The sequence below is a fragment of the Lepidochelys kempii genome, chromosome 12, assembly GCF_965140265.1.
Source record: "Lepidochelys kempii isolate rLepKem1 chromosome 12, rLepKem1.hap2, whole genome shotgun sequence".
NCBI lineage: Eukaryota > Metazoa > Chordata > Testudines > Cheloniidae > Lepidochelys > Lepidochelys kempii.
In genome coordinates this window covers 9,578,961-9,595,586 of record NC_133267.1, presented here as the reverse complement: position 1 = coordinate 9,595,586, position 16,626 = coordinate 9,578,961, and the positions used below count along the sequence as shown (strand labels likewise).

General features: G+C 40.1%; 1 protein-coding gene across 12 annotated transcripts in view; it reads left to right on the top strand.

Moving 5' to 3' along the window:
* The window catches only part of NECAB2 (N-terminal EF-hand calcium binding protein 2), a 368,024-nt gene that overhangs the window by 145,173 nt on the left and 206,225 nt on the right, over nt 1–16,626 (top strand). For all 12 annotated transcript variants that reach the window (XM_073307521.1, XM_073307523.1, XM_073307524.1 and 9 more), the window contains one exon: nt 5,960–6,068. In XM_073307521.1, coding sequence (XP_073163622.1) covers nt 5,960–6,068 — 109 coding nt within the window. The remainder of the gene's footprint in view (nt 1–5,959; nt 6,069–16,626) is intronic.

Sequence of the window (16,626 nt, the reverse complement as noted above, 5' to 3'; positions counted from 1 at the left end):
TCAAAAGCTTTGCTAACGTCAAGGAACAACACGTCCACCGCTTTCCCTTCATCCACAGAGCCAGTTATCTCATCATAGGAGGCAATTAGATTAGTCAAGCATGACTTGCCCTTGGTGAATCCATGCTGTCTGTTCCTGATCACTTTCCTCTCCTCTAAGTGCTTCAGAATTGATTCCTTGAGGACCTGCTCCATGATTTTTCCAGGGACTTTGCCTGAGATTGATTTTGGGGGGGCGGTGTGTGTGCAAAGTGTGAGTAAAATGAGTTCTTTTGTTTCTAAAGAGAATATTGAAAAATAAATAACTTGCTAATGTTACATTTTTTCCCCGTCAGGCAGCTTTAATATTGACAATTCTAAACATTTGGGTGCTCAACTTTGCAACCAAAGATGTAGGAATCATTCGGGGAAATACTGTAGCCTGTGTTATGCACAAGGTCAGTCTAGATGAAAATGGTCCCTGATGGTCTTAAAATCTATGAAAATGTAGAGTTACTTTAATGTAGATTTTGTATGTAAATGTAATTTTTATGTCACAATATTAATCAAAGGTGGGAACTTATTTTAAGGTGGAAATATCCCTAAACAATAACTTCTACTGAGAAGAATGTAGGCTAAGTGGAATTCTAAGACTTCTGATACCATTCTGATATATTACATCACAATTCATTTGGAGAACCTGTATCTCTTGCACACAGGAGCATGTAACTAAAGGCAAGCTTCTTACATCCTTATCCATTCTTTGGTAACTTAGCAAATTTCTACTTTGTGCAACTTGTTTTTCTATGATTTTCTTGATAAGACTGTTACTAGAGTACAAAATCTTCAGAATACATCAACTCTTATCTTAACGTGTGCTGGTTGCAGAGTGGGATATTAATACTGTGTTGGCCAGTCCTCTTTGGCCAGGATTTTCTAGCATTTTAATTTTAGCTTTCAAATCCTAGCATGGTCTTGCTTTCTCTTATCTCTGAGCTCCTCTCTCTCCAGACATTCTTGTCTAGTGTGCTCTATCAATATATAACCTAAGGCTGTTTTACAATTATAGATACATTGCTCAAGGATTTTTATTTTTTTTTTTGTTACTTTGGATCACTTTCCCTGGTGTATTTATGGATGTGTGTTCAAGTTTGCATTAAATATTGACCTCTTTTCATGGGCTTTAGACTGATTTGTGTTTTAATATATTGTAGTTATTTGGAGGTGGATGAGGATTTTAAATAATGTTTAGTTCCAGGCTTTTCACCCTCTCCATGTCAAATCCATCCTAAAGACCCACTTTTTCTGTGAGGTCCACAAACAGCAAAAGTCAAATAACTCTCAGCTCCTCCTTCCTTTAAGTCCCCCTCTCTGTCCTGTTTTAGGATCCTGAGGCCATCTGTACGCCTGTTTTGTACAGCACCAACGTACCTTCAGCACTTCAGTAACATTTGGGGGTGCTTACATTATGATAGGCGTTTATAAAAATGTCTCTTGCAGTTGCTGCTGTGCTAAGCTATTGCTTTATTCCTCTCACATTTCCCCCTAAACATACTCCTGCAACCAGGTAGACAGCTCTTTAAATAACCCACTAACACTGAATTTGAAGTGATGTGAACTACTGTAGAAAAATTGCTACCCACCCCTGTGTTCCTAGCCACATGCTTCAGAAGCTTTGGGACAGGAATCAGGAAAGCAGTATGGCACCACTTAGAATGTAGACACTTAAGTTTCAGTAGGGAAAAAATAGTTTGTGACTTAAGAAATCAAGTAAAAGTGAAATGAGACATTCTCCTCTTGGAAAACATAAACTGGCTGGAAAAAAATCACAACTGCTTTTAAGTAAGCTTGCATCAAAATAGCTTTTTGTGTGTGCTGCTTGAAAGAAAACTGTACGTGACTTTCATTGGTTAAAATAACAATGTGTGCTCAGTTTTATTTTGCTTCCTTCCCACTAATGCTGCTTGAAATTGCTCTGGTGGGAAGGTGATTCTGCTTGACCTTTGTCCAGCGGGATATTATTGAGGCAAACAACCACCTAGTAAGTTTAAAAACTAGACATTCTGTATAAGAACAGCCTCTGCAGTTTATACTTGCTGGGATAAAAAGGTTATTTATCTGAATGCTTCAGAGCATAAACTAATCACCAATTGGGGTCAGGAAGAAATTATCCCTTCCATCTTGAGTATAGCATTACATAAGTAGGGGCATCATGGATATTTTTCATCTTCCTATGAAATATACAGCCCTGGGCAGAGTTGGAGAAAGGATACCACATGATCAAGTCTGATGCTCCAAGAGGTAGAGTGCTGGTTAATAAGGTCCATCTTTCAAACATGGACACTTTCATTTTCAACAATGATTCATTTACACCAAGTCCTTTTCCACTGAGACTTTCAATCTTGCCAATGAAAATATCAAAACCTGAATAAGTCTGCTACCTGCTGCTGAGCGTTCCAGATATCCCGAGTTCACCTCCTCTTCTGCAGATCTTTATGGAATGGAAAAGAGAACTATTACAGTTCAGCATGCGTCAGCAAAAAACGGTTAAAGTCCAAATTAATTTTGGGCCAAATCTAGAAGCCCTTAGTTGTTACTCCCGTTAGTCCCAACACTCCCATTGAAACGAGTGAACGTTTTGGGTAAGGACAGAATAAAAGCTAAATTGGGAATTCAGCATTTGGCCTGTCAAATGCAGCCATTCTCCGTAGAGCCTGACAAAATATAAATGCTTACCCCAATATTGATTTTATGTTCCTTCTCCTGTCACCATCTTTATAGAATCACCAATAAAATAGATACCTTATGCCAGATTAATTACAGCTCTAAATACACTGGCTTCAACCCATACATACTGCATTAACGCTTGGAAGTCCAGATGTGTAGTTCATGAGCACCAGACTTTTCTTTTTTTTTCCCAAGCCAGAGCTTGTTCACCTGTGTACATGGCGAGTCAGCTAACTTTGTCCTCCAGCATCATTTCCTGAAAGAGAAGCACCATGGGTTTTTAATTGATTTGATTAAATAATAAATGATACATTCTCGTATCTCAGCCTAGGCAACATTTCCAGTCCATAAATCTAGGGCTTTGAAAGGAAGAGCTTTTAAATCGTGTATAAATTGCAGTAATTCCTCCACCTAAGGCACTGTTGTACAACAATGTTACATTATTAGTTGCTGTCTTCTACCATTGGCTCTAGACTGTTCTCAGTGGTCGCAGATGACAGAACGAGGAGTAATGGTCTCAAGTTGCAGGGGGGGAGGTTTAGGTTGGATATTAGGAAAAACTTTTTCACTAAGAGGGTGGTGAAACACTGGAATGCGTTACCTAGGGAGGTGGTAGAATCTCCTTCCTTAGAGGTTTTTAAGGTCAGGCTTGACAAAGCCCTGGCTGGGATGATTTCACTGGGAATTGGTCCTGCTTCGAGCAGGGGGTTGGACTAGATGACCTTCTGGGGTCCCTTCCAACCCTGATATTCTGTGATTCTATGATTCTATGAACAGGGAACTTCAATAGAATAAATAAAACATTTTTATCCCTTAAAGCTACCCTGTCTCCATCCTTGCTTCACTGTAGACTGTTTTGTACAGGAGCTTTCCCCAGCCCCTCACTATTTGGCTTCCTGCTACAGATAGGAAGAAACCTTCTCACAGTGCTTGGAGAGGGAGAATCTCTCCGTTTCATAGCTAGGCTTGTACCTTTGTTATGTCGGGGAACTATCTTACAACTTTTCTTTCCTTACATGACTACACATGTCTGTCTCTCTTCCCTGCTAGCCTTTTAAATAGGTAGAGCATGATTTTACAATAGTAACCCAAAATATTATAGTAGCACTACAATGAGATGCATTGCTTAGGTCCAATACAAATAGACTATTGGTTGTTCTAGGTGTCCAGCATCTGATACTTCAGTCAATTAACAACGCTGGCAAATGCCCAGCCTCTTCCCTTCCACTTAACCCAGCCCACATCAGTGCAGCGGGCTCACATGTAAGTATACAACTCAAAGATATTCAGCCAAATTTTCATAAATGGCCACTGATTTGGGGTGACTACGTTTCTGGGTCCCCAACTTGTGACCTGGAGCCAGATTCCCAGAAGTGCTGGTCATTTGCAGCTGCCATTGAGCTAACTGGAGTCGAGGATGCCTGAAGAAAAGAGTACTTGTGGCACCTTAGAGACTAACAAATTTATTTGAGCATAAGCTTTCGAGGATGCCTGAGTACTTCTGAAAATTAGGCCCAAAGGGCATCTAGTTAGATGCCCCAAAATCAGTGGCCATGTTTGAAGTCAGTGTTAAGGGGGGATTTTAAACCTTTCTAGGTTCCAACTCCTTCACTTGATCTGTAGATTTACCAACCCATGTTCAGCAAGGCAGATGCCTATGTGTATGGCCAAGCAGATGCACATGGTATGTCCTCAAGGTCTTTTGAAAGGAAAGTTTCAACATTAAGATGACAGGTCCTGTGTGTGCAAACAGTTGGTAACTCAAGTGAAAACTGCCCTAAAATGTCCTGCTCTGTTGCATCCATGGCCTGAGCTATAAGATACAGTATATAACTGGTTGGAGAAGGTGAGTGCTAGTCCTGTATACAGTAAGTAGTACATTGTTAATTACACTCTAGGCCTAGGCACCATCTAAACACTGAATGTCCTGCATTATTTAAACATACAGTAGATAAACGGGTCCCTGAACTGCAGTATGATTTCATTTCAGAAGGAACCCTGCAGGTTTCTTTTTTCCTTAATCCAATTGCAACAGGGAATTAAAAGCCTAATTATTTTCTAAAGGATGGTGCAACCTGCACAGTCCTTCTAATCCCTAGGGAATTGCAGCTTCACATCACTTCTTCCTTGGGACAGCTGCCAATGCCACAGTTTGACTTGTAGGCCCAGATCCACCAAGCTACTCTGTGTGGATGGGCCCTGTTCTCTCACACAGCTCTCCTGACTTCACTGGTGCTCCCTGCAGGGTCAGTCCACCTGTGTTGCAGCATGCAGGACTGGGGCCTTAGATTTTAAACTCCCTAAGCCAGGGACCTAGTATGTGAACTTGTTTGTAGCCTGTCTCATATATTTTGATGCCAGATAAATAATAATAGTGGATGAAATTCGCAAATGCAGATATTTGTACAGCCCTCTTAATGCATATCTGTACATTTGAAAATCTGATCCAGTCATAATTTTGGTATTTTGCCAGATGTATCAATCCAAGCCTCTTTGTTCTATGCATCATTCTGAATAACTTGAAAACATGCTTGTTAGGTTTCTGGTACTTCCTGGTTCTGGCTTGGTTGGGAAAGACTACAAAACTGTCCTTTCTCTTATGGCTATTTCTGCACTTTGATTTCAAGTTCTATATTGTGAAAACAAGAGAATGGTTCTAACTAAATTCTTTTGAACATGAAATAAAAATTGTATTGAAGTCTGTTCTCTGAAGTGGTTTCAAGGGATTATCAAGTATTTGAATCTTCTGACTTCTCTTTCTGTAATACATTGTGATGATGAGTCTAAAGCATATAAACGAATAAACTGTGAACATTTCCCTCAAATAGAGCTCCTTCTTTCTAATGCTGGTGTAAGGGTTCCCTTTTTATATGGCATTTGCTTTCCAGCTTAGCTCCGCTGCTGCCCATCAGAAGTTCCCCTTTAATTTGGTAGATCTGGCATTTGCACATGCCTCACAGCGCCATAACCATTAAATATTTGGCTGCCTTTGGCAACCTTCTTCTCAGTCTTTGTAATGATTTGGCCCCGCCTTCTTAGATGCATCCTGTTTGAAAGCCTGTGTTCCAAAAACAGCCACGTACCAAGGGAACGCCGTATTGGTGAATGTGTTGATACTTTACAGGACAGATACTCAGAAATTCCAAGAATTTCCCCACTATATCTTTAAGCAGATCATGACCTTGTATTTCATTTGATTGTGCTTTCCCTCCATTAACCTTTTATTCTTAACACTGATATCTTGTCATTCACAGATGATGGGAAGTTGTCCTTGGAGGAGTTCCAGGCTTTTTTTTCAGACGGGACTCTTAATGAAGAAGAACTTGAACAGCTCTTTCATACCATTGACTCAGACAACACCAGGTAAGCATATAATTCTTTGTCCATTTCTTTTCAACTGACATAGATTTTAGGACTCTTGATGTGCAACTATTAAAGTTTTGCTTCTTAAAAGATCTAAACATGTGCAAGGTATACTGTGATGGAATTCTTCTGCCAGCCTTGAGGGGCTTCATTTCTTCAAGGTTTGACCTCCCATGGTGAAGACCATTAGGGCTCCTTGTTCTCCTGGTATAAGTTCAACACACTTCCTGAAGCACAGCCTGTTTATGAAAATCTCTGAAATTATACATTTTGAATAATAGGGACAATCAGCTAACCTTTTGATTTTTTCCCTCGTTTCTAGAAAGTTTTGCTAGGGCTATCTAATCTAGCTATCCTGATCTGTCTGTGAGTTTCTAATGCAGTTGTTGTTAAAATCCTAGAATCATAGGCCTGCAAGGGACCTTGAGAGGTCATCTAGTCTGGTTTCTTGCACTCATGGCAGGACTAAGTATTATCTAGACCATCCCTGACAGGTGTTTGTCTAACCTACTCTTAAAAATCTCCAATAGTGGAGATTTTACATCCTCTCTAGGGAATTTATTCCAGTGCTTAACCACCCTGACAGTTAGGAAGTTTTTCCTAATGTCCAGCCTAAACCTCCTTTTCTGCAATTTAAGCCCATTGTCCTATCCTCAGAGGTTAAGAAAAACAATTTTTCTCCCTCCTCCTTGTAACAACCTTTTATGTTCTTGAAAACTATTATCATGTCCCCTCTGTCTTCTCTGCTCCAGACTAAACAAACTCAGATTTTTCAATCTTCCCTCATAGGTCATGTTTTCTAGAACTTTAATCATTTTTGTTGCTCTTCTCTGGACTTTCTCCAATTTGTCCACATCCTTCCTGAAATGTGGCACCCAGAACTGGACACAATACTCCAGTTGAGGCCTAATCAGCGCAGAGTAGAGCAGAAGAATTACTTCTCATGTCTTGCTTACAACACTCCTGCTAATACATCCCAGAATGATGTGTGCTTTTTTTGTAACAGCGTTACACTCTTGACTCATATTTAGCTTGTGGTCCACTCTGACCCCCCGATCCCTTTCTGCAGTGCTCCTTCTTAGGCAGTCATTTCCCAATTTGTATGTATGTAAGTGATTGCTCCTTCCTAAATGGAGTACTTTGCATTGTCCTTATGGAATTTCATCCTATTTACTTCAGACCATTTCTCCAGTTTGTCCAGATCATTTTGAATTATAATCCTATCCTATCCACCAAAGCACTTGCAGCCCCTCCCAGCCTGGTATTGGCTGCAAACTTTGTAAGTGTACTCTCTGTGCCATTGATGAAGATATTGAACAGAACCAGACCCAGAATTGATCCCTGTGGGACCCCACTCATTATGTTCTTCCAGCATGACTGTGTACCACTGAGAACTTCTCTCTCAGAATGGTTTTCTAACCAGTTTTGCACCCACCTGAGAGTAGCTCCATCTAGGTTGCATTTCCCTAGTTTGTTTATGAGAAGGTCATGCGAGATAGTATCAAAAGCTTTACTAAAGTCAAGATATACCACATCTAGCACTTCCACCCTATCCACAAGGCTAGTTACCCTCTCAAAGAAAGCTGTTAGGTTGGTTTGATATGATTTGTTCTTGACAAATCCATGCTGACTGTTACTTATCACCTTATTATCTTCTAGATGTTTGCAAATTGAGTCGCTAATTATTTGCTCCATTATCTTTCTGGGTACATAAATTAAGCTGACTGGTCTGTAATTCCCTGGGTTGTCCTTATTTCCCTTTTTATAGAATGGCACTATATTTGCACTTTTCCAGTCTTCTGGAATCTCTCCCATCTTCCATGACTTTTCAAAGATAATCGCGAATGGCTCAGATATCTCCTCAGTCAGCTCCTTGAGTATTCTAGGATGCATTTCATCAGGCCCTGGTGACTTGAAGACATCTAATTTGTCTAAGTAATTTTAACTTGTTCTTTCCCCATTTTAGCCTCTTCTGATCCTACATCATTTTCACTGGCATTCACTATGTTAGATGTTCAATCGCCACCAACCTTCTTGGTAAAAACTGAAAAAAAATAAGTCATTAAGCACCTCTGCCATTTCCACATTTTCTGTTATAGTTTTTCCAGCCTCATTGAGTAATGGGCCTACCCTGTCCTTGGTTGTCTTCTTGCTTCTAATGTATTTGTAGAATGTTTTCTTGTTATCCTTTATGTCTCTAGCTAGTTTGATCTTGTTTTGTGCCTTGGCCTTTTTAATTTTGTCCCTACATATTTGTGTTATTTGCTTACATTCATCCTTTGTAATTTGACCTAGTTTCCACTTTTTGTGGGGCTCTTTTTTATTTTTAGATCATTGAAGATCTCCTGGTTAAGCCAGGGTGGTCTCTTGCTAGATTTCCTGTCTTTCCTACGAAGTGGGATAGTTTGCTCTTGTGCCCTTAATAATGTCTGTTTGAAAAAACGGCCAACTTATATTTGTAGTGAATAAGCTCCAGTTCTTGACATGAGCTAACTGCAAACACAACCCAATGGAAATTCTGTGGTTTGAAGGCTTAAAGGATCAGGCTCTTAATATTAAACCATAAAAATATTGGCTTTTCATTAATTAGTAAGGCTGGATAAACTGGTTAAGAAATGGTAAGAATTGACCTGAACCTTTACTGCAGAACTCCCATCAAATCCAAGTTTTGTTTTCTGTAGTTTGAAAAAATGTATCTAAAGGAAGTAAAAATACCAAAATACCTTGAGTGGCTCTCCTAGGATTGTCTTGTAGGGTCGTAATACATCTTGGAAAGAATTACAATAATAATGTGAAGGATAGTGTGGGAGTCAGGGGAATAAAAAGAAGAGGGCATTCTTAATCTGGACTGTAGCAAAAATCAGACTGACACTACTCTGCCATGGTAGCAGAGACACTGACTCTAGTTCCGTCTCAATATAACAGAGAGGCGGAACATGGCAGGGTTTACACGATCAAGGTTGTGGGACTCAGGAATGCTCTGTCGCTGGTCTGAAATAATCCATATTTGCTAAGTTTTATGGTGTTGCACAATGCGTGTTAATTTCATTTGGCCTTTGCAGAAAGGTAAGAGGGCTAAAGTCCAGACTGCTGTATGGAGTTTAGTATCTGGTTATGGGTTGCTGCTTAGTGGAAGTGGTGAGCTTGATTGTATTGCATTTTGCTTTTATGACTTTAAATAATTGGCAACGTACTTAGAGACTCTGTATGGGCACTTCCTACTCCTAAACTAAAAAGAATTGAAAATGGGCAACTGTTCTAAATGTGTTGCAGTAGTGCGCATAGGAAACATGCCATATAATACTGTGCTATGCAAGTTACAGCACGTTGTGTGCTTGACTGATGTCTGAATTCTTGCACAGCCCCCAGCTGCTACACGTGTTGCAGCTAGCTTTGGATTCTAATGAGTTGTCATGTCTTTTTACCCACAGTTAAACTAGTGGGCATTGCATTAGAAAGAGGTCAATTTTAAACATTTTCTGTTTTGCTCCTAGCTGAGGATGTGAAACAAGCAGCCCGGGATATTTTTTATAACTATTTTTTCAACTTTTAAAGAACAGTTTCATCTAAACACTTGAATATCCAGGTGTTCTAATTAGATGTGTCAGATTCCTGCATTGTTAGTGGTGATTTGCTTAGACTCCTAGTGCCAGCAATATCTCAGTTTAATACAAAAAAATCTATAAAATGTTCCCCACCCCATATATATATACACACATAAAATATTTAAAAACCTATTTATCTAGTCTTTGAAATCCTTAAGGACAAGATGCTTTCAGAGTGCCATCCTGGTTTAACATCTGGTGTTCTTGGCTGAAGCAAAAACTTTGGATTTTGGTCATAGTTCCAAGTTAAATCTTAGCATAAATTTATGAATTTTTAACATCAAGATAAATCTACCAAAACTGAGAGAGAGAACATTTTGTAAGTGGCAGAAACTTTGTCCCCAATCCCTAGCTCGCTAGTGCCAGCCTTCCCTCAAGCAAAAGCAATTTATGTAATCTGCTCTAGAATTGTGTGGATCATTTTCAAGCTGTTTAAAATGCTTTTACATTTTTGGAATAAAAATTGAAGTAAATCTCAAAATAAACAGACATTTTGAATGGAAAACTCAAAACTTTTCATTCTGAATATGTTGAAACAAAAGGTTTTCAGGTTTTTTTTATCTTTTGGTTTTGATTGAAACAATTAATTGATTTTTTGCCAAGAAGCTGCTTAAAGTTTTGGTCAGCCTGAATCTGCATTTTTTGCTGAAATGGTTTCAGCTGAAAATTTTCTCCCAGCTGTAGCGTGCATTTTGCCACAAAGGTGAAAAGACTGTTGGGCTACCAAGGGAAAGGAATTTGTGTCAGCTGCCCTGCGCTGAGAATGCCTTCCCACCAGCTCCTAGATGTCTAAATCTATAGCTTGTTAGCACAAATGCTCCAGCTAATCTCAACTGCCGGGGAGAGAATAAGGAGGGGAAAGTTAATCTCTCTAACCTGAGTTAGCCTCCATTCCTGGTGGATCATAGGCACCCTGCACTAGCTGTTCCTCTAGCAATATCCTGTTTGGTACCAGATCTAACTTCCAAGTGGGTCACCTCATGTAGATCATATAATAATCCAAATTAGGAATCACAGAAGCATGTATGACAATGGCAAGGTCCAGAGTTGAGGGAAATGGTCACCTGACTAGGAAAAGTGCTTTTACACTTTTCATGTCCTCTGAGATCAGTTAGGAAACCTAGAGTGCTGTAAAACTGCAGCACTTGAGTAAAGGGCATTGAAATCACTCAGCAATGGGGACAGGAGTCACCCCCTCTCTGCCATTGTGATCTTTTCTCTTGACGTCTGTCTTGTTTTGATTACACCTTAGTTTTATTCAAATCCCAGCCTTCAGCAAGGCACTAGAAAAAACAAGGAAATTGTGTCATCCAGATCTCATGAAAATAAGACATCGACTGTTGTCTGCATGTTGATGACATCAAAGCCCCATACATTCCCATTGGACTGGAAGAATTAAGACGAGAATCCTGTGGAATCTCACATGAGATCTCTTTGGGCAGCTGTATTATCACAAAAGCAAAAAAACCACCCTGGAGATGAGGGAGGAACAAAAACCACTCAGATAATATTCTCTAACCCCGCTAGGATCTGTAAGCAGATCAACAGTGGCCTAGGCTGCTGACAGACCTGAAAGAATTATTATGCATGTCTGATCTTCACACACCAATGAGCGTGGGACCCAGACTGACAGAAAAGGACTGAGGAAACCCTGATGACTCCTGCGGGCGCTCCTGCTTTTTCTGTTCCTTCCATGAGGAATTTTGGTAACTCATGCTTTTTAAATCTTGCAAAATAAAAAATTCTCTGGCCTACTGTTCAGGGATAACACTGTTCAGTATAGCATTTAATCATCTAACATTTGTAGTTGGGGACAATGCTAAATATGATTAATAATATTCCCTTTCTTGTTATCACCATTCCAACAAGTATTACTCCCTGCTTCTTACATTCTGTCTGGAGTCTGGTATGTTCTGAAATTATTGGTTTTGAATTAGTTTATTGTCAGACATAATATTGTCAGATTTTTCTTATAAGGAAATTGCTCTATACAGTAAAAGACAAAGGCTGAAATATCAGATGGGTACTGTGCATTTTCTTTCAAATAAGAATACAGGGCATATTAACTTTATCTTTCTAAAGGCAATTTGAATTAAAATTAATTGCTGGTTGAAAAGATAAGTTAATTTATTTTCAAAGCTATTTTGGTATTTCATTTTAACGGTGTGCTTTTCTCGTACTCCTCCATCACGTTTGCTTAGTGTGCAGTTCTAAAGATTTTGTGACTTAAATTACTTTGTAGCTAGAGTAGTGCTAGATTAAGAAAATTATGTTCTTGCTGAATATTAATAATTGCTGTTACCAGCCAAATTATAAAACGTTGATTCCATTTCCAGAGTTCTTATAGGCACAGGGGAACTGACTTAGTTGAATAGGAACATCTAGTTTGGTTTCTTGACTTCCTTGGGACAATAAAGGCTCATTTGGAAGATGACGATTAACCTGAGAAAAATGAAGAGGAAGGTCACAATGCAGGGGGAAAATGAATACTTAATGACCCAAGAGCAAGTCTGTGCTACTGCCTATGGGTACCCAGCTAGAACATGCTACAGCTTGGCAAGTTATTTTTTAAAGGATAAGAATCCCCCCAGCAAAATGTGTTCTTGTCATCAGGGGGGAGGCTTTAGGTGTTTGACAAAAATGAGATATCCAAAAAGTTTTGAAACATTAATGAGGCTTGTTCTCAACACTACTTTGCCTAGAAAGTGTCATTTAAGAGGTTAATGGTGTGGCACTGTAGGCATGTGCTACAAGAACTGTTTTGTATAATGTGATTATGGAAAATCAGCAGCAGTATCTTTGTGGGTTTTCAGTCCCTTTAATACTTTGCTCTCTTTATATACTATTTTTCTTTCAGAGCAGATTAGAGTTCCAGGACAAGCGAGATCTCTTTAAAAGAGCAATTCCCTATTCATATCTTCAATGGGCTAGCAGATGAACAAAGTTGTGTGTCTATAAGCAACTTCCCCCTGCTTCTTCAGGGGATTCCTCATCCTTTTTAATAATCTCTGCTCTGTTCTTGGCCTTTCTTTTGGATCTGAAACCAACCTTATTCATCTTTCACTCTAATACTGTTGCTTGTTGCTAAGGCACTCAGATACATGGTATAAATGAACTGTGACAAAGAGCAGAAGGAACATGTCCATCTTGCCCTCTGTATTCCTCCAGTGGTTAAGACTAGCAGAGGAAGCATGCTTCGCTTTACCGAAACAACTTTGCATGTAAGGCAAATACTGCAAAATCCCAAACTGACTTCACAGAAAAGAAGAATGAAATCATGTTTCTCTTATTAATTACTTCCATAATGTCTTAGAGATATTCCAAACGGAGAAGATGCCATTCCTGTCCCCACTACCTTTTGTGAAACATGGAAGAAGATGGGAAGGAAAGAGATCCACCAATACCTTCTCCATCCAAAGATTCATATGCGAGACATGATCACTGCTCCTGGAGGAGAGAATTAAGTCTAGATATCCCTGCCACTATCTTCTGGTGGAAAGGCCTTCCTGACCCCGAATTTAACCATTCAGTTAGGCTTGAACATGTGAGTGTAAATCACCACATTTAAGCATCTACCCACTTTATACCCCTAATGCAAATTGTCTATTTTTCTCCCTTAACATTTACTGATGGTGAAAAGCTCTTTATGTATAACAAGGCCAGAAACATCACATCCACCTGAGGGGAGAGGAGAGCCAAAATCAGGGGCGCTGGAACAGTTTGTATAATGGGAGGGGTGGGGGGGTGGGAGCCATTGAACCAAACTGTAAACCCTGTATATGATGGAAACCACTTCAAGCCAAGGAGTGCGGCCGCACTCCCCGCACCCCTAGTTCCAGCACCTGTGGCCAAAGTGGAAAATCACTGTGACTACTCTGTTTGATTTGGACTCTTACACGTGTGATCTGCCACACCCATTGTCACCAACATAGACTTTGGTCAAATCTGCCTCCAGAATCGTCGTCTTCCACAGTGTATCTAAAACAGACCCTGCTGCCGTGGGTTCCATCAGCACCTCTTGCCTCTTCCTGGGGCTGAGCAGTAGCATGATGGTGATGATGTTACTAACCTAGACGTAGAATAGGGAGGCATAGCATCACCAGAAATTAATTTCTAATGGAGGAAGGAAATAAACATACTGGGTCAGGTGGTCAAGCACCTATATAGCTCTCTTAGAGCCAGGCAGAAGCTGTCTCAGAATTGTAAAAATTGGTGACAGTCGCAGAGTATTTGTCAGGTAGATCTGAGGGTCACTGCACACAGGATGCAGAACTCTTCGTCAAAACAAGGTGCGGGGAGGGAGGGGGATGATCCAGGAAACTCCAGAGTCTGCTCTCAATTGTGACTTCCATGGCAATTGAGGGAGGTCAACAACTTACCAAGTGCAGGCCCATAATGAGTAGGAGAGATTCTGTGATGCTCCACTTTCTGCTCTACAAACTCGAACACTCAGCAGCTCTTGGACCTGCTCTTTCATTAGCTGGTTTTGATATAATAATCCCAAATGCAAGCAGCTGCATTAGCAAAAAGTACTAAGTCATCACACTGAAATTTTATTAATTGGTATCTTGGTAAGCAACTGCTATGAATGGAAATTGTCACACTGTCTGGAGTGGCTCGCATTCTTCCCGGGCTGCCTGGCACTGCAATTGCGCCAGTTGCTTTGCAGTATCTGGGGCAGATAAACTCTCAGTTCCTAATCTGGGTCTTTCTTTTTATGGGATTTTCCCCTCTCATCACATAACTTTTCAAGGTCTTTTATGTCAAAACCATCATATGACTGTGGTCCACTCCTTGTGTCTGTTCTTTAACCTTTAAAAATTCTCAATGTCAAGTTTAAACTTTTAACGGTGCTGGGTTATAATCTGTAAATCCAGTTGACTGTGGCATATGAATCCTGCTGACTACGCCAATAGTCACACTGTCTGGAGTGGCTCACAAGCAAGAATACCAACCTCAGGGCAGGGCACAAACCCCAAACTGGTTGTGAGTTCTATACTTAGACAACCAACCAAGTAACAAATGTAAACTCCTCAGGCACTATACAGCCTTAACGTAGAGTCTCAGACAGTCCCCTTGGGCATTCCGATCTATCTTGCCACCCAGGCAAGTTTGACTCTGTGATAGATGGTCACTTTACACCAAAGATCACAAAATATTCAGGTTACTCCCAGTCCCAAAGGACCAGTCACTTACCCCAGGTCAATTTGCACCAAAGACAATGCTTATAGCCAATCCTGTAACACACAAACTAAAGGTTTATTAACTAGGAAAAAGAAATGAGAGCTGTTTATAAGGTTAAAGGAGGTAAGCACACACTTACAAATAAGATACAATCTTAAATTCAAAAGGTAATAGAAACTTCTATAAAATCAAGCTTTTATGTCCTTTGGGGCTAACCCAAGCCAAGCGGCTTGGGCATCTCTTTCTTATGTTCAGGAATCTTTGCCCCTCAGAGTCCAGACAGCATAAAGAGACCCTAATTCCCTCTGGTCAGGGATTTTTATCCCCTCCTTCCTAGAGTCCAAGCTGATGAGACAAGCATTTCTGCATGTAACCTCTGCATGGGTGGGTGGGCGGAGCAATCGACAAAGTATTTGTTCAACAATGGCCCATTTTGATTCCATAGTCCTTCCTGTTGGGCAGGAGATCACACCTTCTGTAGGAATCCAGCATTTTGCATTAGACATTAGGTGAAGTTTTTTCGCCCTGTTTGGTGAGTTGCATAGTTTCAGAACAAACATTTTACAGTTATAGAGTAAACACATAAGTAGTACCTCTAGAATGGGATACAGATAGTATAAGTAGGATTAATACATGCAGCATCCTTGAAGAGAAATAGAAGGAACTCTGACTGTGAAGGGAAGAAAGAAAGGAAATTAGAGAGAGGAGGAATGAGAAGGACCTAAATCTGTAAAATTGTATGTATGCTGTTACACAAAACATCGTTCTAATCTGTGCAAGTTAAAATGTATGAGAGTGAAAGTGGGAAGAGTCTTAAATGTTGAATAAATAGAATTAGGGCAGCATTTTTGAAAATGCTGAAGTCCCATTTTCAAAAGAGACTTGGGCTTCTAAGGAATTTAGACTACTTGCCCAAGTCCCTTTTAAAAATGGCACTTACGCTATAAAGTTACTTAAGCATTTTTGAAATAGTTACCCCTATGTAGCGCTTGAGCAACCTGACCCAAATGTCTGAAAATGTTACGTTTGTATGCAGTCAGCCTCTAATGTCTGTGCTCAATCTGGGGACTTGTACAAGCTTTCTTAAAAACATGGCCTGAGAGCCTGAAGTGTGCTTTGTAAAGCAGAAGACTCCCAGCATTTACTACTTTTTAAGCTGCAGTAAAAAGCATCATTTTCTGAAGTCTGATAACACCATTCCACAGGGCTCTTTCTGTTGACAGCTATTTTTTCACACAATAATAGACCTCAGAGACTGAATTTTCTTTGGTTTCTTGTCTTTTTTCAGATGAACTAATTAGTTTCACATCCACCTCTTTGAATGATGTTGAAAATGCCCCTCATTTGTGGCATGTCAGGAGTCTGCTGTAGGTGAAAATGATGTGAGCCTTTAAATTTAATCGGTGATCCCAGTGCCTCATCTGCATTGCCACAGGAAATAACTTTCGTGTCTAGTTTATGGTGTTCTTCCCCCTCAGACTCTCTCTTTGCTAATGATAAATGTCATATTGCACTTGTTGATCTCCTTGATAAACAGATCTTCCTAATGGTAACACAGGCTTGTTTTGAATATCAGTGAGGGCAATTAGGGGACTGGAATCTTAGCTGATGTGACTGGGGTCCCAGTGGGGGCCAGGCAAGGTTACTCAATTAGGATGAACCCCAAAGAATGGGGCAGACAAACCCCAAAGCTGATAGATGATTCAATACTTAGATTTACCAGGCCAGCATAAAACAGCTTCTTTATTACCTCACTGCTTGCCCAAAAA